Below are 23302 nucleotides of genomic sequence, written 5' to 3' on the forward strand. Positions count from 1 at the left end.
AAAGGGAAAGTGAAGGTCACTCCGTTGTGTCCAACTCTCTGTGACCCTATGGACTATAGAGTCCGTGGAATTCTCCAGGCCAGAATACTGGAGTCAATAGCCTTTCCCTTCTTCAGGAGATCTTCCCAACCCAGGGATCGAAGCCAGGTCTCCCACATTGCAGGTGGATTCTTTACCAGCTGAGCCACAAGGGAAGTCCAAGAATACTGGAGTGGGTGGCCTATCCCTTCTCCAGTGGATCTGCCCTACCCAGGAATTAAACAGGGGTCTCCTGCATTGCAGGTGGATTCTTTACCAGCTGAGCTACAAGGGAAGCCCCAACAATCCTTTCTTAAAATTCTTCACCATATACTCTAAAAGACAGTGGGTTTAGAAGTCAAGTTGCCCATTATGTGAAAGTTCCCACCCTGAGGCAATGTTGCACAACAAAACAAAGGGAGACACTCACTTTCGCACACCTGGCTGCTCCCCTTACAAAGATTTAGGCACCTCTTAGCACTGGGAGGTCGGTATAAACACCAGACCTGAACCAGCCTCACAGGGAGGGATTAAATCCCCCAGAGGCTGGCACTGCCCTGAGCCATATGAGGTCACCATGGAAGCACGGGTTAGGATCCACTCAGGCTCCGTAGTCGGAGGATGGTGGAAAGCTGGCTTTCAGCTCATTCACTCTCCCCACCACACCAGAATTGACAGACCACCCAAGGGAACAAATCCTATTCTGAGTGACTCTCCTGTCACTGGGAGGTGATCAGGCCCCCCTTCCACCATACAGTGAGTCCTGACTCTGTCAGATATCCCCGGGACACTCACTCGTCTGACGTGCTGTCCTGGAACCCACTTCTACTCTCCTGAGTCAGTTCAGGAAGAGGCAAGGGCCGAGGCTGGCGCATCTCAAGTGAGTTGGGATCTGGCAAACGGCCTGGGCAGCATCTATTCATCTGTCACCATGCAGCAGCTCCAGCTTTCTCCAGTTCCCCGACAATAGTAGTGCAAGGGGCCAACTCAGTTGTCAGCTTCCCGGCCAATGCACCAGAAAATGTTATAGAAACCGTGGCGATGGAAGAGACAAGTGGCACTCAAAGATGCAGAGCAGCAAGGTTTATTCAGCACTGGTGCAGGCTCAGTGGAGTCACCTCCAGAAGCTGAGTACCCTGGCTTTGTTCTGAGTATCTTTTATACCGGGTAAATTTCCCTCTCAAATAGCTCAGATCCCTCTCCTCCCCAGGTAGCCCAAGTTCCCATGGATGTAAACAGCAGGCAAAATCACAGAAGTGGAAGCAGTGATTGATGAGCAGCAGCTGTTAACACAAACTAACAGAAGGGAAAGCAAAAGGTTGTTACTATAATTGTGACTTTGATCTCGCTCCCATTTCAAGATCATGGCACCCAGTCCCATCACTTCATGGCAAATAGATGGGGAAACAATGGAAACAGTGGCAGACTTTATTTTGTTGGGCTCCAAAATCACTGCAGATGGTAACTACAACCATGAAATTAAAGACGCTTGCTTCTTGGGAGAAAAACTATGACAAACCTAGACAGCATTTTAAAAAGCAGAGATATAACTTTGCCAACAAAGGTTTGTATAGTCAAAACTATGGTTTTTCCAGTAGTCATGTATAGATGTGAGAGTTGGACCATGAAGAAGACTGAGTGTGGAAAAATTGATGCTTTGAACTGTGGTGTTTGAGAACTCTTGAGAGTCCCTTGGACTGCAAAGAGATCCAACTAGTCAATCCTAAAGAAAATCAGTCCTGAATATTCATTGGAAGGATTGATGCTGAAGCTGAAATTCCAACACTTTGGCCACCTGATGTGAAGAACTAACTCATTGAAAAAGACCCTGATGCTGGGAAAGATTGAAAGCGAGAGAAGAAGGGGATGACAGAGGATGAGATGGTTGGATAGCATCACTGACTTGATGGACATGAGTTTGAGCAAGGTCTGGGAGTTGGTGATGGACAAGGAAGCCTGGTGTGCTGCAGTCCATGGTGTCCTAGAGAGTCAGACACGACTGAGCGACTGAACTGAACTGATTGTGTAACATGGCAGTTTGTGTTCTGCTTTTTAGAACATAATTTCACGTTAAAATTCTCTAATATCGCTATAGTCCATGTACTTGTCTTTTCCAAGGTGACATGGTATTTCTAATTGTTATATAATGTTCCTTTTAATAGCCATATGGTAATATGCTGTAATTAACTTGGTCCTTTTCTTTTCTTTTTTTGAGTCTTCAGTTAAATAGCCCTATTTAGGTGTCTTTGAATATAATTTTCCATTTTGGAGCACATAGTTTTAATCATCCAAATAGATGAAGAAAATCATTGAGCATCCATTTATGATATAGACTCAACAAAGTGGGTAAGAGGGAAATGACCTCAACATAATAAAGTCCACATATTGCACGCCTACAAGTCATCTCATCATCACCACAGAAAAGCTGAATGTTTTTCCTTTAATGTCAGGAACAAGACAAGGATACCCACTTTGCCACTCTTATTCAGCACAATACTGGAAGTGTTACCTACAGCAGTTAGGCAAGAAAAAGAAATTTAAAAGCATCCAAATCATTAAAGAAAATTTGTCGCTATTTGCAGACAACATGGTTATATATGTGAAACTCTAAAGACACCTCAAGAAATGACTAGTACTGATAAAAAAAAAAGTTAAGTTTTAAGATACAAAATCAATGTATGAAAATCTTCTCTGGAACTTCCCTGGTGGTCCAGTGGCTAAGATCCACACTCCCGATGCAAGGGGCCTGGATTTGATCCCTGGCTGGTGAACTAGAGCCCACATGCTGCAACTAAGAATTTGCATGCAGCAATGAAGACCTGGCACAGTCAAATAGTTTTTTAAAATCTGTTCTGTTTCTATACACTAATAACAGACTATGAGAAAGGGAAATGTAGAAAAAAAGACAATTATGTCAAAAAGAATAAAATACTTTTGGAATACATTTAACAAAGAAGTTAGAACACATGTACAATGAAAAGTATAAGACATGATTAAAACAGATTGAAGAAGACACAAATAAATGAAAGATATTTCATGCTCATGGATTGGAAGAATTAATACCATTAAAATGACCATATTAACGAAAGCAATCTACAGATTAACTGCAACTTTATCAAAACTCCAGTGACACTTTTAACAGCAACAAAACAATCTTAAAAATTGTATGGAACCACAAAAGATCGCAAATATCTAAAGAAGTCTTGAGAAAGAACAAAGCTGGAGACATCAAGCTTCCTAATTTCAAACCATATTACAAAAATATAGTCATCAAATCAGGATGGTATTGGCATAAAAATGGACATATAAATCAACGGAACAGAATAGGGAGCCCATAAATAAGCCCACATTTATATGGCCAGCTAATTATTTATGACAAAGGAGCCAACAATAAACTAAGGAGAAAGCACAATGTCTTCAATAAATCGTGTTGGAAAAACTGGACAGCCACATGCAAGGGAATGAAAAAACCACTATTTTACATCATACACTAAAATCAACTCAAAATCATTAAAGACATGAACATAAGACCTGAAACCATAAAACTCCCAGAAGATAGAAGAGGCAGCAAGTTCCTTGACATTAGACTTGGCTATAATTTTTCTATTTGACTCCAAAAGCAAAGGCAACAAAATCAAAAATAAGTGTATCTATGTCAAACTAAAAAACTTTCACATAGTAAAGTGAAAAGGAACCTACCAAATGAGAACATTTGCAAAATGTATTTCTGACAAAGTTAATATCCAAAATATGTAAAGAATTCCTTAGCAAATAGAATTTGCTAAGGAATTCCATTAGCAAAAAAAAAAAAAAGCAATTAAAAATGGACAGAGGATCTAAAGAGACATTTTTTCGTAAAGACATACAGATGGCCAACAGGGACATGAAAATATGCTCAACATCACTTGTCTTCAGGGAGATGCAAACCAAAACCACAACGACATCACTTTACATCTGTTAGAATGGCTATTATTAAAAATACAAGAAATAACAAGTATTGCCAGAGATGTGGAGAAAAAGGAACCTTCAGGGTGGAAATGTAAATTACTGTAGCCACTATGGAAAATAGTATGGAGGATCCTCATAAAATAAAAACAGAACAACCATATCACTCAGCCATTCCAATTTTCATATATGTCTGAAGGAAATGAAAACACTAACTCAGAAAGATGCACACCCCCCACATCAACGTTTGTTGTAGCATTATTTACAATAGCCAAGACATAGATGAAAAACCTACATATTCTTTGATGGATGATTAGATAAGAAAAATGTGGAGTTGATCTTCCTACCAACTTGGATAATTCATCTTGGAATTATCATATGAATGCAAAACTTCTGTCTTATTTAAGCTTTTTTTATGTCTCAGTTGCTTAATCATGTCTGACTCTTTGTGACCCCATGGACTATAGCACACCAGGCTCCTCTGCCCATAGAATTTTCCAGGCAAGAATGCTGGAGTGGTGTGCCATTTCCTACTCCATAGGATCTTCCTGAGCCAGGCATCAAACCCATGTCTCTTATGTCTCCTGCATTAGCAGGCAGATTCTTTACCACTAGTGCCACCTGGGAAGCCTTTAAAATTCTTTGCAGCCTCTTTTATAAACCAAGTTAGCCTTTACCCTAATTTACTGTCTGGTCCTCTGACTAGCAGCATCACCAGCATCACCTGGGAATGTGTTCAGAGTGCAAATAGATGAATGAAGTAGTATATTATACAACAAAATATTATTCAGATATAAAAAAGAAAAAAATCTGACCATTTGTGATAGCACGGATGGACCTCAAGGGCATTATACTAAGCATAATAAATGAGATAAAGACAAATGCTACGTAGTCTCACTTTTATGTGGAATCTTAAAAAAATAAAACAACTTAAGCCACTCATAAATACAGAAAACATATTGGTAGTTCTCAGAGACAGGAGATGGGGACTAGGCTGAACAGATGAAAGGGGACAAAAGTACAAACTTCCAGTTATAACATGAACATGTCATGGGATTGTAATGTATCGCATGATGACTACAGTTACTGTACTATAAATTTGAAGGTTGCTAAGAGAGTAAACGTTAAAGTTCTAACAATAAGAAAAAATTGTAACTGTATGGTGCTGAATGTTAACTGTAATTAACTCTAGTTTTTGTCTTCATCATTTCACACTATATACAAATGTCAAATCAGGTTGTACACTTGAAATTACTATGTTATATGTCAATATCTCAATAAAAGAATATATTCTTAAATAGGATAAATGATTCAAGTGTTTTAAATGGTTTTATAGTTTCTTTATTTACATATTATCAAATAATTTCCCACAAGACCTGAACTGATTGTTATTAATATTTAAATTTCTTCAGGACAAAAGTTACATATTCCAGATCTTATGTTTTCCTTAGCATCTACACAGTACCTAATATGGTTCACATATATAGTAATTGACCAATTGCAATGCAAATACATTGAAATATAGCAAATTATTTAAATGTTTTACTACCAATATAACCCAATCCATTGTAGAAAATTAATATATTTAAGCAAAAATGAAAAGAAAAAGAAATTTAAGACAGCTAATCCTGCCACTGAGTTGTAACTATTGATACTTTCCTGTAACTATTCTTTTACGAGAGACAGTGTTAACTCTTTTGAGTAATTCACAAATAGACTGAATTTGAGATGCTAACTTGCAACATCTTATGCTTTCTTACCAAAATTCAGTTCTGCCATGTCTTTGGCTTGTTTGCAGGTCATTACCCTCCTACCAGAGGAGAGATCTTTATTGATGGATATGACATCACAGAAAATAAAACTGAAATTCGAGAAAATCTGGGCTTTTGCCCACAGGGTGACTTATTGTTTAATGACCTGACACTATCAGAACACCTTTTCTTCTACTCTATGGTGAGTCAAATTTTTAAAAATTATACAGTAAATTTACCTTTTTAAATATACAGATCTGTGAATTTTAATTCATTTAACCATCAGCACAATCACGATACAAGAAGTTTCATCACCCCAAAACACTCCCTCACACTATTCCTTTATAGCCATCCCTCTCACACTCCCCTCACCCCCCACCTGCCGATAACTACTGGGAAAGTCTAGTGGTCTATTCTTTATCACTGTTGTTTTGTCATGTTGAGAATATTATATAAATGGAATCAAATAGTATATAACCTTTAAAGATTATCTACTTACACAGAGCAGAGTGTCTTTGGGATCTTTTTTATGCTGTTGCGTGATCAGCAGTTTGTTTCTTTTAATTCCTTAATTTCAGGTTTAGAGGTAACACAGTATACCAACTGAAGGACACTGGGTTGTTTCCAAGCATAATGAATATAAATAAATGTGTTCTGAGTTTCATGTACAAACATAGGTTTTATTTCTCGCAGAATAGGATTACTGCATCATATTTTAAGTGTTTATAAGAAACTACTAAACTGCTCTCCAGGCTGGCTGTACCATTTTGCACTCCAACCAGCAAAGAGAATTTCAGTTGCTCCACATAATTGCCAGAATTTTATATTAATACTTTTTAAAAATTAACCATTCTAATAGATCTGTATTTTAACTGTGGTTTCAATTGTCATTTCATGGATAGCTAATGATGCTGATCATTTTCATGTGCTTAGTTGCATTTTTACAATCTTTTTGATAACATATTTGTTCAGACCCTCTACCCTCTTTTAAAAATATGAGTTGTTTGTTTCCTTATTATTGAATTTTTGAGAATTCTTTATATATTCTGGACAAATGTCTTTGATGGATATTCTTTGCAAATGTTTTTCCCAGACTGTAACTAGTCTTTTCATTTTCTTGACAATGTCTTTGGCAGAGAAGAAGATTTTAAATATTAAAATCAAATTTATCATTTTCTTAATGTTCCTGCCCTTACTAGCTTTTCTGGAACTCTGTGCCTGACTCCAAGACATGATTTTATTTTATATTTTCTTCTAAACTTTTGTAATTTTGCATATTACATGTATCTATGATCCATTTTGAGTTACTCTTTGTATAAAGATATAAAGTTTAAATCTATATTAATTTTTGCCTATAGATGACTAATTGTTCTAACAACATTTTTTGAAAATACTACTCTTTCATCTTTCAATTGCCTTTTGTGCATTTGTCAAAGGTCAAGTGGTCATACTTCTGTCAGCTTATATCTGAACTCTTTTCTGTCCCATTGACTTATGTGTATATCTCTTTACAAAAGGTCTCAATATAGATAGTGCTATTCATTCAACTATATTCTTCTCCAAAAGCATTTTATCTTTTAAGCTGTCTGACCTTTCCTGAAAATCTTTTGTATTATATTTTATATATCTACAAATTTTGCTGTGATTTTTATCAATATTACATTAAATCTACATATCACTTTGGAGAGAATTAACATTGTTATTATGCTGAGATTTCAAATACTTAAACACAGTATCTCTTTTCATTAAATTAGATCTTTGATTTTTCCTAGTGTAGTATAACTGCTTTTCAGTGTTATGTTAGTTTCTGCTGTACAATGAAGTGAATCAGCTCCATGTATACATATATCCCTTCCCTCTGAACCTCCCTTCCACCTCCCCATCCCATCCCTCTAGGTCATCACAGAGCACCAAGCTAAGCTGCATGTGCAATACAGCAGCTTCCCACTAGCTATCTGTTTTATGCACAATAGTGTATATATGTTATCACCATTTTTAGGTTTCATTATACAGATCCCATTGAAGAAGGAAGTGGCAACCCACTCTAGTATTCTTGCCTGGAAAATCTCATGGGCAGAGGAGCCTGGTGGGCTACAGTCCATGGGTCTGCAAATAGTAGGACACAACATAGTGATTGAGCACATACAGATCCAGTACCTATTTAAATGTGTGTGTTTGAGTTTCATTTCATGATCTGGAACTTTAAGGAATTTTTATTTCTAGTTGTTTATTAATTACACATAGAAAAATGATTGATATTTGTATGTTGACCTATTATCCTCTGACCCTGCTAAGCTCACTTGTTAGGTTTAGGAGTGTTTTGTAGATTCCTTGGTTTTATACATAGACAATCAGGTCATCAGAGAATATGGATGGTTTCTTTTGTGAGTGCCAATCTGTATGCCCTTTATTTCTTTTTCTTAACATGTTTCACTGATTGGGACAGTATAATACTGAATATGATTATTGAGAATGGACATTCTTGACTTGTTCCTGATCTCATAGGGAAAGCATTTGGTCTTTCTTCATTAAGGCTTTTTTTACATATATAATCTTTATCACCTTGAAGAAATTGTTTCTATTTTGATTTTGCAGGGAGTTTTTATTGTTTGATCAGAGACGCTTCCTGCATCTATTAATGAGTATGTGGTTTTTCTTCTTTTAGACTATTATTATACATGGTGGATTGATTGATTTTCAAATATTGAGCTAGCTTTATATTCATAGGATAAATTTCACTTGGTCGTGGATTTTTCAAATATATAATTCAATTGGATTGATAATATTTTGTTCAGAACTAAGTTTATGAGGGATGTTCACCTATAGTACCCTCTTTTTGATTTGCCTTTGTCTGTTTTTGTATCAGAGTAGTACTGGCTTTGTAAAATGTGTTGAGAAGTGTTCATTCCCCTTCTATTATATGGAAGAAATTGTGTAGAATTTTTTATTTTATTTAATTAAATAATTAATTTTAATTTATTTATTCTTTAAATGTTAGGTAAAGTTTAGTAGTAAAATCATCTGAACCTGAAGATTTACTTTTTAATTTTTTTCTTTTTTTATTATAAATATATTTATTTTAATTAGAGGCTAATTACTTTACAATATTGTATTGGTTTTGCCATATATTGACATGAATCCACTACAGGTGTACATGTGTTCCCCATCCTGAACCCCCCCTCCCACCTCCCTTCCCATCCCATCCCTCTGGGTCATCCCAGTGCACCAGCCCCAAGCATCCTGTATAATACAATGAACCTGGACTGGCGATTCATTTCACATATGATAATATACATGTTTCAATGCCATTCTCCCAAATCATCCCACCCTCACCCTCTCCCACAGAGTCCAAAAGACTGTTCTATACATCTGTGTCTCTCTTGCTATCTTGCATACAGGGTTATCATTATCATGTTTCTAAATTCCATATATATGCGTTATTATATTGGAGAATCCCAGGGAGGGGGAGCCTCGTGGGCTACCGTCTATGGGATCGCACAGAGTCGGACATGACTGAAGCGGCTTAGCAGCAGCAGCAGCAGCAGCAGGTGTTTTTCTTTCTGGCTTACTTCACTCTGTATAATCAGCTCCAGTTTCATCCACCTCATTAGAACTGATTCAAATGTATTCTTTTTAATGGCTGAGTAATATTCCATTGTGTATATGTACCACAGCTTTCTTATCCATTCATCTGCTAATGGACATCTAGATTGCTTCCATGTCCTAGCTATTGTAAACAGAGCTGCAGTGAACATTGGGGTACACGTGTCTGTTTCAATTCTGGTTTTCTCGGTGTGTATGCCCAGCAGTGGGATTGCTGGGTCATAAGGCAGTTCTATTTCCAGTTTTTTAAGGAATCTCTACACTGTTCTCCATAGTGGCTGAACTAGTTTGCATTCCCCCCAACAGTGTAAGAGGGTTCCCTTTTCTCCACACCCTCTTCAGCATTTATTGCTGGTAGACTTTTGGATAGCAGCCATTCTGACTGGAGTGAAATGGTACCTCACTGTGGTTTTGATTTGCATTTCTCTGATAATGAGTGATGTTGAGCATCTTTTCATGTGTTTGTTAACCATCTATGTGTCTTCTTTGCAGAAATGTCTGTTTAGTTCCTTGGCCCATTTTTTGATTGGGTCATTTTTCTAGAATTGTGCTGCAGGAGTTGCTTGTATATTTTTGAGCTTAATTCCTTGTCAGTTGCTGCATTTGCTATTATTTTCTCCCATTCTGAAGGCTGTCTTTTCACCTTGCTTATAGTTTCCTTTGTTGTGCAGGAGCTTTTAACTTTAATTAGGTCCCATTTGTTTATTTTTGCTTTTATTTCCAATATTCTGAGAGGTGGGTCATAGAGGAACCTGCTGTGATTTATGTCAGAGAGTGTTTTGCCTATGTTCTCCTCTATCAAACTATAGATTCAATTATATTTAAGAACTAATCAGTGATCCAACAATAACACTTTCATATGTATATCTGAAGGATACAAAATCAGGATGTTGAAGAGATACCTGCACTCTTATTCATGATAACCAAGATAAAAACAACCAAAATGTCTATCAGCAGATAAATGGATAGAGAAAATGTTATGTATCTACGTGTGATGGTGGTTTAGTCGCTAAGTCATGTCCGACTCTTGCGATCCCGTGGACTGTAGCCAGCCAGGTTCCTCTGTTCATGGGATTCTCCAGGCAAGAATACTGGAGTGGGTAGCCATTTCCTTCTCCAGAGAATCTTCCCAACCCAGGAATTGAACCCAGGTCTCCTGCATTTCAGGCATATTCTTTATCAACTGAGCTATGAGGGAAGACAGCCTTTTAAAAAAAGAAGAAAGTCCTGACAGTTGTGACAACATGAATTAACCCAAAGGACATCATGCTAAGTAAAATAAGCTAGATACAGGATGACAAATACTGCATGATCTCGCTTTTATGTGGGATTTAAAGTAGTCAAACTCATAGGAGCAGAGAATAGAATGGTCATTACCAGGGGCTGGGGATGGAGGGGCAGTGCAGAGATGTTGGTCAATTGATTGAACAAAGTATTAGTTAAGGACAAAGAATAATTTCTGGAGATCTAATGCACACCAATGAGACTATAGTTAACAATACTGTGTTGTATACTGGAATTTTCTAAGAGGTTTGATCTTAACTGTTTCTCACTACAGGGAGAAGAAAGGAAGAAATGAAAATTATGTGAGGTGATGGATGTGTTAATTATTAGCTTGATTGTGGTGATAATTTCTACATAATATACATGTAAAATTATACACCTTAAATGCTTACAGATTTATCAATTATATCTCCATAAAACTGGGAAAGAACAAATTTAATTTACTTAATATTTACAGGAATATTCAGAGGTTATCTATTTCAAATTAGGCAAGCTATGGTACTTTGTGATTTTTGAGAAATTGTTGTATTTCTTCTAAGTTGAAATCTTACGAACATTTGCAGGATTTCCTTATTACCCTTTCAATGTCTCTCTTATTCCTGATATTGACAGGTTGTAATTCTCTTTTTATCTGTAATTCTAACTAAAATTTTATTCCTTTTTAACTTTTCAAAGAACCTGCTTTTATTTTATTCTTTTCTATTACATTTTGCTTTTTATTTTATTTATTAATGTTTATATATTTATTATATTCACACTTAAACTTCATTTGGGGTTTTTACTCTCCTTTTTTATGTCAGTGCATAGGTGTTAATAATTGATTTGAGAATTATTATATGCTTAATAATGTAAGCATTTATTGATGTGATTTTTTTCCTTCAAGCTCTCTTTTAGCTACATCACACAAATTTTGATATGATTTGTTATATTTTCACTTATATTCAATTCAAAATATTTTCTGTGTTTCTTGAGACTTCTTCTATGGCATAGATCATTTACATGCATATTCTTTAATATCAAGTGATGAAAAGTTGTTCTATTTTCTTCCTGTTATTTTAGTTTCATTCTCTTCTGGTTAGAGATCATACTTTTTGTAGTTTCAAATGTTTTTAAATTGCTATATTTTTATGACCCAAGAAAAGATCTGTCTTGGTGACTGTCATGTGTATTTGAGAAGAATGTTTCCTGCTATTTGGTTTAAATTCCCTATAAACATAAATTAGATTAAGTAACTTGAAATTAACATTGAGTGACAATGGAAACAGTGACAGACTTCATTTACTTGGGCTCCAAAATCATTGCAGATGATGACTGCAGCCATGAAAATAAAAAATAAAATTACTTCTTGGAAGAAAATTTTGACAAACCTAGAGAGCATATTAAAAAGCAAAGACATCACTCTGCCAACAAAGGTCCATATAGTCAAAGCTATGGTTTTTCCAGCAGTCATGTATGAATATGAGAGTTGGGCCTTAAAGAAAGCTGAGCACCAGAGAATTGATGCTTTCAAACAGTGGTGTTGGAGAAGACTCTTGAGAGTCCCTTGGACTCCAAGGAGATCAAACCAGTCAATCCTAAGGGAAACCAATCCCGAATATTCATTGGAAGGACTGAAGCTGAAGCTCCAATACTTTGGTCACCTAATGCAAAGAGTTGACTCATTGAAAAAGACCCTGATGCTGGAAAGATTGAAGGCTGGAGGAGAAGGGGAGGACAGAGGACATGATTGGATGTCATCACTGACTCGAGGGACATGAGTTTGAGCAAGCTCTGGGAGATGGTGAAGGACAGGCAATCCTGGTGTGCTGCAGTCCATGGAGTCGCAAAGCATTGGACATGAGTGAATGACTGAATGACTGAACAACAGCAACAGACTTGAAATTGTTGTCTAGCTGTGCTGTATATTTGCTGATTTCTGCTTAGTAGTTCTGTTATTGAATGAGAAATATTGAAATTTTGAACTATTGTTATATATTTCCCTAATCATGTTTAAATTGATCATTTTTGTTATCTCCGATTTAAGTTCTGTTGTTAGGTGTATACACATTTAGGATTGTTAAGTCTTCTTTGTGAAATGATTCTTTGATAACATTGTTACCAATCCAAGCCCACTTTGCTTGCTGCACAACCGGCCAATAAAATCAAAGATTAGTTGTCAAGACAATGAATACGACTTTACTTGGAAATCCAGATGACAGAGAAGGTAGCAGACTAATGTCTGAAAATAACCGTCTTGTCAGGGTCTGGATACCAGTTTCTTTCACAGAGCACAGGAAGAGAGGAGGTAAAGAAGAAAAGTAAAAAACCCATTTATATTGAAAAATAGAATGGAATCTGTTCATTTCTTCTTTTCTGCATCCATTTACTTGTGAGATGGGTTTGTCTCACTGTGAGCTGAACAAAGGCATTTTACCAGTCAGACAGAGGGGCAGGGTCCCCTAGGCAACCCATTGTATATGATTGTAACAAAAACAACAAAAAACAAAGATTAGATTCAAAGAAACAGATCCAGGATGGAGTCAGAATTGGCTCTTCCCTGTAAGAATGTAATGTCCCTCTTTTATTTCTGCTAGTTTTTGCTTTGAAGTCAATTCTATCTGACATTGGGTCTTCCCAGGTGGCTCAGCGGTAAACCATCCACCTGCAATAGAGGAGATTGGCTGCAAGGCAGGGCAAGAGATGCAGGTTTGATCCCTGGGTCAGAAAGATCCCCTGGAGAAGGAAACGGCAACCCACTCCAGTATTCTTGCCTGGGAAATCCAATGGACAGGGGAGCTTGGCAGACTACAGTCCATGGGGTCACAAAAGAGTTGGACACAACTTAGCAACAACTATCTGACATTAATATAACCGTTCCAACTTTCATTTTAAATATTTATTTGGCTGCACTGGATCTTAGTTGTACAGATGGGTTCTTTCATCTTCATTGTACAAGTGGGATCTTTTAGCTGTGGCATGCAAACTGTCAGTCACAGCATGTGGGATCAAGTTCCCTGGCCAGGAATTGAACCCAAGCCCCCTGCATTGTGGAGGGTGGTGTCTTACCCACTGTACCATCAGGGAAGTCCCTCATCTTTCTTTTGATTTCTGTTTGCATGGTATGTCTTCTTCAAATACTTCACTTTAAACCTACCTATATAAATAAAATTAAAGTGAGTTTCTTATAGACATTGTATAGCTAGGTCATGTTTTTTAATACAATCTGCCAATCTCTATCTTTTCATTGATGTGTTTAGAGCATTTATATTTTATGTTTGTATTTAAATCGACCATTTTATTAATTGTTTCCTGTTTGTTCTCATTGCATTTTCCCCTCTGTTTCCCCTTTCCAGTCTTATTTTGGGTTATTTGAATATTTTTAATATTATAATTCAAATTGTCTATTGTGGTTTTTACTATATCTCTGGACATTTTTAATGGTTGCTCTAGGGACTTACAAAATATAGACAGTTTTCATAGTTGTGTAGAAACGATATTCTCCAACTTTTATGTGGAATGTAGAAACCTTACCACATTGTAGATATTTTATCCTCCTTTCTTTTTGCTATAGTTGTCATATATTACACCTACATATATTGAAAACATCATTAAATAGTATTATATTTTTTCCTTAAAACCATGCAGCATGTTTAAAGAACCATGAGAGAATAATAGTTTTTTTTGTTATTTACCATTTCTGTTGCATTTTTATCATTTATGATGTTCCAAGTTTTCAATATCATTTCTTTTGTTTGAAAAACATTCCTAATCAGTTGTTTTAGATCAATACTCTTAGCTATGAATTCTCTTAGCCTTCCTTCACCTGAGAGTATCTTTAATTCACCACATTCCTCAAGCATATTTTTGTTTGACATCGAAATCTGGGTTGACAGTGCTTTTCCTTCAAGACTTAAATGTTGTTTCACTGCTTTCTGGACACCACGGTTTCTGATGAGTAATCCACAATCATCTGAATTGTTTCCCTGTAGGTAATTAGGTTGTTTTCTGGGTTTTCTTTTTTTCTGGATGATCTCAGTACTTCTTTGTTTTTACATTTTAGCAATCTGTTTGTGATCTGTCTGGTTTGGATTTCTTTTTATCTTTCTAAGTGGGATTTGGTCAGCTTCTTCAATCTGTACCCTTGTGTTTCTTGTCAAACTTGGAAAGTTTTCAGTCATTATTTCTTCATGGTATCTTTTTGTCTCCTTCTGGAACTTCAAAGACATGAACTGCCGGGGTCCAGCCCCGGTGGATCCAGGGAATTCGAAGGGTGGACGGCGTTGGCGTGGAAAGACTTGTTTATTTATTAATATAAGATTAGATTAAGAAACTATAGTGTAGTAAGAAGATTAAGTGGAGGAAGAGGGCTGAATAGCTTGGTTTACGCAGAAGACCAATAAAATTCCAGACAAGGAATTTGCACCATCTACGTTGGGCCACTGGCGCCCGCTTGAATATCTAAGGGTGCCTCGCCTTAAGCTCCCTTTCATGCGGGTCTTAACAGCCAGGGCAAGTAAGTAGACCTGGCGAGCCTCTGCGCCCCAGGTGGAGATTCAGCCTGAAGTTAAAGTAAAGAGCAGAGAGAGGGAAAGGGAAAGAAGAAGAGACAGAGAAAGAAAGACATGGGGGGAGCCAGAGTCCCAAGAAACCAGGCCGAGAGACTAGTCCCAAAAACTGGTCCAAGAAGCTGGCCCCATCCTTTATTGTTCAGAAGGCCTTTTATACTTTTGATAAAACACGGAGATCAATGGGTAACACAAAATTATGTAGCATTCACAGCTCAGACTCTTTCTGTACATCATTTTGTATACAAAAGGTCTCAAGTGATTTACATTATCTTCTGGCCAAGAGGCTTGTTAACACTTTTTGGCTCTCTTCCTTAATGAATGTTAATTTTGTTTCCCCTGAAGTGTTTTTCTTTAATCTGCATCTCCTTAAAGCATTAAAGTTACATCTCTATAGAACAAAGGTGCAGTGGGATATAACAAAGAAGGTACTTAACTCAAAGATCTAATGTTGCTAATACAAGGTCTACTACTTGTTTTTCTATATACCAACTATATCTAAAAATAAAGGATATGAAAATTTGGCAGCAAGCATTGACTCAACAAATGAAACTTTTAATCAGTCCTATTCTAAAGATTTTGACTCTTCGGAAGCCCCTACATTCCTAGGATGTTTTAAGCTTCCTGTGCCTCCTGCGGTCAGGAGGCCTCAAACAATCACATGCGCAGCTGTACGAGTCCTGCAGGCAGGCTAGAAAGCCATCAGAGGGGTTTTTGGATTGAAACACTTTCAAATGCAGAAGACTAAAGCCCTGAATTGACTTTTTCCAGAAAATGTCAGAAGAGTGGAAAAGCAGAGCACAAAAGCCGGCAGATTTTTGTTGGGGTACATGCTTAGGAATTTCCAGAGGTGTCCCTGAAGTCTGAGCACGCCTTGCATATGTCAGCTTCCTTCCTCATGACCTTGTCATGGGCGGGATTCCTCACACTGGCTCCCAGCAATGAACATTAGACATTTTTTTGTCCCCCAAATCCTTTGGGCTTTATTTTTCTTATATCATTTTTTCTCTCAGTTGTTCAGATTGGATAATATCTATTGATCTATCTTCAAGTTCACTAACTTTTTACTCTATTATTTATTCTACTATTGAGTATATCTTCTTTATTTTGATGGCACTTTCTTTTTTAACATTTTATTAAGGTCAGCTACCTGCCAGGACCAGGACTACAAAGATTGCTATAGCAATCTGTTCCCTTAAGAAGTGAAAATGTAGAGAATAAAAGATATAAATGCATAATTAAAACACCAAGGAGTATTACTTAACAGTAATTGAGATGTATGAACAGTGTGAAGTGTATGCCCAACAGAGTTTAGGGGAAATTAGAAAATATTTTCTGAAGAAGCAAAATCTTGAAGTATAGTTAATTTGTAATGTTGTGCTAGTTTCAGGTATGCAGCAAAGTGATTTATAGGTTAATAAAAGATTCTGAATATAGCTTCCTGTGCTATACATTAGGTCCTTGTTGTTATCCTATTTTTTATATAATAGTGTGTACATGCTAATTACAAACTTTCTATTTATCTCCCCCTCCACTATCCCCTTTTATAACTATAAGTTTGTCTTCTATGTCTGAGTCTGTTTCTTTTTTGTAAATAAGTTCATTCATGTCTTATTTTTAGGTTCCTCATGTAAGTGATATCACTTATCTTTCTTTCCGTGGCTTACTTCACTCAATATGATAATCTCTATGTCCATTCATGTTGTTGCAAATGGCATTATTTCATGCTTTTTGTGGCTAATATTCCATTGTGTATATATGCCACATCTTCATTCATCTGTCAATGGACATGAAACTTGGGGATCGTGTACCTTTTCAAATTAGAGCTTTCTCTAAATATGTGCCCAGGAGTGGGCTTGCAGGATTATATGGTAACTCTATTTTTAGTTTTTAAGGAACCTCCATACTTTTTCCATAGTGAAGTGGAAGTTGCTCAGTCATATCTGACTCTGCAACCCCATGGACTATAGAGTCCTAGGAATTCTCCAGGCCAGAATACTGGAGTGGGTAGCCTTTTCCTTCTCCAGTGGATCTTCCCCACCCAGGGATCGAACCCAGGTCTCCTGTATTGCAGACAAATTCTTTACCAGCTGAGCCACAAGGGAAGCTGCACCAATTTACATTCCCACCAGCAGTGTAGAAGGGTTCTTTTTCTCCACACATTCTCTATCACTTATTATTGGTAGACATTTTAGTGATGGTTATCCTGAACTGCATGAGGTGGCATCTCATTGTAGTTTTTATTTACATTCCTCTAATATTTATTGATATAGGGCATCTTTTCATGTGGCTGTTAGCCATCTGTATGTCTTCTTTGGAGAAATGTCTATTTAGATCTTCTGCTCGTTTTTTGATTGGGTTTTTTCTTGGTATTAATGATATGAGGTGTTTTTATATTTTGGAAATCATTAATAATCGCTTGTCAGTAGCAAAGTTTACTAATATTTATCCCCATCTATAGGTTGTCTTTTCTTTTCTTTCTTTTTTTTATGTTTTCCTTTGTTGAGTGAAAGCTTTTAAGTTTAACTGGATCTGATTTGTTTATTTTTGTTTTTATTTCCATTATTCTAGGTAATGGATTCAAAAGAATATTGCTATAATTTATGTCAAAGTGTGTTCTGCCTATGTTTTCCTCTAGGAGTTTGACAATATAGTCTTACATTTCAGTCTCTGATCCATTTTGAGTTTATCTTTGTATGTGGTATTAGGGTTCTAATTTCATTGTTTTATATGTACCTATTTGGTATTCTCAACACTACTTATTGAAGAGACCTTCTTCCATTTTGTATTCTTGCCTCCTCCATCATAGGTTAATTGATAATAAGTGTGTGATTGGTTTCTGGGCTTTCTATCCTGTTCCATTGATCTATGTGTCTGTTTTTGTACCAGTACCATGGTGGCTTAATTATTGTAGCTTTGTAGTATAGTCTGAAGTCAAGGAGCATGATTTCTCCAGCTTCACTCTTCTTTCTCAAGATTATTTTGACTATTCAGTGTCTTTTGTGTCTCCATACAGATTATGAAATTTTTTTCTAGTTCTGTGAAAGATGAAGGATGTAGTTGGTAATTTGATAGGGATTGCCTTTGAATCTGTAGATTGTGTTGGGTTATATGGTCATTTTAACAATGCTGATTCTTTCAATCCAAGAGTAACATATATATTTTCATCTGTTTATGTCCTCTTAAGTTTCTTTCATCACCATCTTGACTTCCTGGAGTACGGGTCTTTTGCTTCATTAGATAGGTTTATTTCTAGGTATTTTCTTTTTTTTTTTGATGTGATGATAAATGGGATGATCTCTGTACTTTCTCTTTCTGATCTTTTGCTGTTAATGTGTAGAACTGAAACAGATATCTGTATATTAATTTTGTATCTGGAAACTTTAGCAAATTCATTGATGGACTCTAGTAGTTTTCTGGGAGCATCTTTAGGATTTTCTATGTATAGCATCATGTCATCTGCAAAGTGACAGTTTTACTTCTGTTCCAATTTGGATTGCTTTTATTTCTCTCTCTTCTTTGATTGCTGAGACAGTGAACATCCTGTCTTGTTCCTGATCTTAGAGGAAATGCTTTCAACATTTCACCATTGAATATGATGTTAGCTGTGGGTTTGTCATATATGGCCTTTATTATGCTGAGTTATGTTCCCTCTATGCCCGCTTTCTGAAGAGTTTTTATCATAAATGGATGTTGCATTTTATCAGAAGTTTTTCTGCATCTATTGAGGTGACCACATGGCTTTTATACTTAAATTTGTTAATATAGTATATCACATTGATGGATTAGTGGATATTGAAGAATCCTTGCATTGCTGGGATAAATCCCATTTGATCATGGTGTATGATCCTTTTAATGTATTGTTGCATTCATTTTGCTAGTATTTTGTTGAAGATTTTTGCATCTGTTTATCAGTGATACTGTTTTGTAATTTTTTGTGATATCTTTATCTGCTTTTCATACCAGATGGCTTCATAGAGGGGCTTCTCCGGTGGCTCAGTGATAAAGAATCCACCTGCAGTACAGGAGGCACAGGAGACACAGGTTCAATCCCTGGACTGGGAAGATCGCCTGGAGAAGGGCATGGCAATCCACTCTGGTATTCTTACCTGGAGGGTCCCTTGGACAGCAGAGCCTGATGGACTACAGTCCACAGGGCTGCAAACAGTCAGTCATGACTGAAGCAATTTAGCACATGCACAGCCTCATAAAATGAATTCAGAAGTGTTCCTTCCTCTGCAATTTTTTTTTAATAGTTTCAGAAGGTTAGGTACTAACTTTTCTTTAAATGTTTGGTACAATTCACTTGTGAAGAGATCTGGTCCTGGACTTTTGTTTATTAGGAATTTTTAAATTATGGATTCAGTTCTAGTAGTTGGTCTGTTCATATTTTCTATTTACTCATTGTTAAGTCTTGGGAGATTGCTCATTTCTAATAATTTATCCATTTCTTCTAGCCTGTCCATTTTATTGACATATAGTTGCTTGAACTAGTTTTTTATGATCCTTTGTATCTTTATGGTACCTGTTGTAACTTCTCATTTTTCATTTCTGATTTTATTAATTTGGGCCCCCTCCCATTTTTTCTTGATAAGCCTGGCTATAAGCTTATCAATTATGTTTACCTTTTCAAAGAACTAGCCTTTAGTTTTACTTATCTTTTCTATTTTTTTCTTAGACTCTATCTCATTTATATCTTCTCTAATCTTTATGAATTCTTTTCTTCAACAAACTTTGGGTTTTGTTTGTTCTTCTTTCTCTAGTTGCTTTAGGCATAAGGTTAAGTTGTTTACTTGAGATTTTTCTTGTTTCCCAAGGTAAGCTAAAAACTTCCCTTTTTAGAACTGCTTTTGCTGCATCCCGTAGGGTGTGGGGGCTTCACTGGTGGCTCCAACAGTAAAGAATTTGCCTGTAATGCAGGAGACCTGGATTCAGTCCCTGGGTCAGAAAGATCCCTTGGAGAAGGAATGGCTACCCACTCCAGTATTCTTGCCTGGAAAATCCCATAGACAGAGGAAACTGGCAGGCTACAGTACATGGGGTCACAAAGAGTTGGACACAACTGAGCAACTAACACACACACATAGGGTATGGGTTGTCATGTTTTCACTGTCATTTGTCTCTAGGTATTTTTTATTTCCTGCTTAACTATTATAGTGATCCATTCATTATTTACTAGCCTATTGTGTAGCCTCCAAGAATTTGTGGGGTTTTGCAGTTTTTTCTCTTTTAGTTTATTTCTAGCCTCATATTTTCAGACAAGATGCTTGACATAATTTAAATTTTCTTAAATTTACAGAGGCTTGCTTTGTGGCTCATGTGATCTATCCTGGAGAATGTCCCACGTGTACTTAAAAAGAATGTGCATTCCACTGCTCTTGGATGGAATGCTCTATTCAGTTCAGTTCAGTTCAGTCTCTCAGTCGTGTCTGACTCTCTGCGACCCCATGAATCGCAGCACGCCAGGCTTCCTTGTCCATCACCAACTCCCAGAGTTTACTCAAACTCATGTCCATCAAGTCGGTGATGTCATCCAGCCATCTCTCCTCTGTCGTCCCCTTCTCCTCTTGCCCCCAATCCCTCCCAGCATCAGAGTCTTTTCCAATGAGTCAACCCTTCGCATGAGGTGGCCAAAGTACTGGAGTTTCAGCTTTAGCACCATTCCCTCCAAAGAACTATCACTAAAGTCAATCTGATCTAAAGAACACCCAGGACTAATCTCCTTTAGAATGGACTGGTTGAATCTCCTTGCAGTCCAAGGGAGTCCCAAGAGTCTTCTCCAACACCACAGTTCAAAAGCATCAATTTTTTGGCTCTCAGCTTTCTTCACAGTCCAACTCTCACATCCATACATGACCACTGGAAAAACCATAGCCTTGACTAGACGGACCTTTGTTGGCAAAGTAATGTCTCTGCTTTTCAATATGCTGTCTAGGTTGGTCATAACTTTCCTTCAAGGGAGTAAGTGTCTTTTAATTTCATGGCTGCAATCACCATCTGCAGTGATTTTGGAGCCCAAAAAATAAATTCTGACACTGTTTCCACTGTTTCCCCATCTATTTGCCATGAAGTGATGGGACCATATGCCATGATCTTCGTTTTCTGAATGTTGAGCTTTAAGCCAACTTTTTCACTCTCCACTTTCACTTTCATCAAGAGGCTTTTGAGTTCCTCTTCACTTTCTGCCATAAAGGTGGTGTCATCTGCATATCTGAGGTTATTGATATTTCTCCTGGCAATCTTGATTCCAGCTTGTGCTCTGTCAGTTCAGTTCAGTTCAGTTCAGTTCAATTCAGTTCAGTCGCTCAGTCGTGTCCGACTGTTTGCGACCCCATGAATTGCAGCACGCCAGGCCTCCGTGTCCATCACCAACTTCCGGAGTTCACTCAGACTCACATCCATCGAGTCAGTGATGCCATCCAGCCATCTCATCCTCTGTCATCCCCTTTTCTTCCTGCCCCCAATCCCTCCCAGCATCAAAGTCTTTTCCAATGAGTCAGCTCTTCGCATGAAGTGGCCAAAGTACTGGAGTTTCAGCTTCAGCATCATTCCCTCCAAAGAACTATCACTAAAGTCAATCTGATCTAATATGTCATTTAAGGCCTGTGATTCCTTATTGATTTTCTATTTGGATGACCTGTTCATTAATGTAAATGAGGTGTTAAGAGTCTCCCACTATAATAGGGCTGTCCTGGTAGCTCAGTGGATAAAGAATCCGCCTGCAATGTGGAGACATGGATTTGATTCCTGGATTGGGAAGATCCCCTGGAGAAGGGAACGGCTACTCACTTCATTATTCTGGCCTGGAGAATTCCATGGACAGAGGAGCTTGGCAGGCTACCGTCCACAGGGTCACAAAGAGTCAGATACAACTGAGTGACTTTCACTACTCCTACTGCTAACTGTGTTACTGTCAGTTTCTCTGTTTATATCTGTTAACATGCATCTTATGTGTTGTGATGCTACCTTAGATGCATATATATTTTAAATTATATCTTTTTCTTGATCCTTTGATCATTATACAGTGTCCTTCTTGGTCTCTTGTGACAGTCTTTATTTTAAAGTCTATTTGTCCAATATAAATATTGCTACTCCAGCTTTCTTTTGATTTCCATTTGCATGCAATACATTTTTCCATTCCCTCATTTTTTTTCTTTTTAATTTAGATCAGGATTTTTTTTTTAATTCCTTGCTGATTTAAAATGACTAATCAGAATAAAAGTTAAAAGTCTGTCTAGAGGTTGGAGTGTCTCCTATTTATAAAGGTTAGAATTCAGGTATCCCCTCTACCTATCACCATACTGAGGTGGACCCCCAAGGAACACCTGGAGGGGCCTAGGTCTACCACTCCTTCTCTATCCCATTTTTGGCATGTGTCCATCCCCTCACTTTCAGTCCATATGTGTCTCTAGATCTGAAGTGAGTTTCTTATGCAGCATATATGTGGGTCCTATTTTTGTATCCATTAAGCCACCTATGTGTTTTGTTTGGAGCAGTTAGTCTATTCACATTTAAGCTAATTATTGCTATGTATGTTCCTATTGCCATTTTGTTAATGTTTTAAATTTGTTTTTCATGTTCTTTTCTCCCCTTCTTTTGTTCTCTTCACTTGTGATTTGATGACTGTCTATAGTGTATGTTCGGAGAAGGCAATGGCAACCCACTCCAGTACTCTTGCCTGAAGGATCCCGTGGATGGAGGAGCCTGGTGAGCTGCAGTCCATGGGGTCACTAAGAGTCAGACACGACCGAGCAGCTTCACTTTCACTTTTCACTTTCATGCATTGGAGAAGGAAATGGCAACCCACTCCAGTGTTCTTGCCTGGAGAATCTCAGGGACGGAGGCTGCCGTCTATGGGGTCGCACAGAGTCGGACACGACTGAAGCGACTTAGCAGCAGCAGCATAGTGTATGTTTGGATTCCTTTTACTCTTTTGTGTGTATATCTATTACAGATTTTTGTTTTGTTGTTACCATGAGATTTTTGTATAGCAGTGTGCGTAGAGACGTGTGTATGTATACACACATCTTCCCTTGTGGCTCATTTGGTAAAGAATCCGTCTGCAATGTGGGAGACCTGGGTTCGATCCCCGGGTTGGGAAGATCCCCTGGAGAAGGGGAAAGCCACTCCAGTATTCTGGCCTGAAGAATTCCATGG

At 37.4% G+C, this 23302-nt stretch overlaps 1 protein-coding gene across 1 annotated transcript in view; it reads left to right on the forward strand.

Moving 5' to 3' along the window:
- LOC138428861 (phospholipid-transporting ATPase ABCA3-like) overlaps window positions 1-23302 on the forward strand; it is a 199605-nt gene that overhangs the window by 35210 nt on the left and 141093 nt on the right. The window contains exon 4 of the mRNA XM_069569794.1: window positions 5788-5916. Coding sequence (XP_069425895.1) covers window positions 5788-5916 — 129 coding nt within the window. The remainder of the gene's footprint in view (window positions 1-5787; window positions 5917-23302) is intronic.

The sequence above is a fragment of the Ovis canadensis genome, chromosome 24, assembly GCF_042477335.2.
Source record: "Ovis canadensis isolate MfBH-ARS-UI-01 breed Bighorn chromosome 24, ARS-UI_OviCan_v2, whole genome shotgun sequence".
Taxonomy (NCBI): domain Eukaryota; kingdom Metazoa; phylum Chordata; class Mammalia; order Artiodactyla; family Bovidae; genus Ovis; species Ovis canadensis.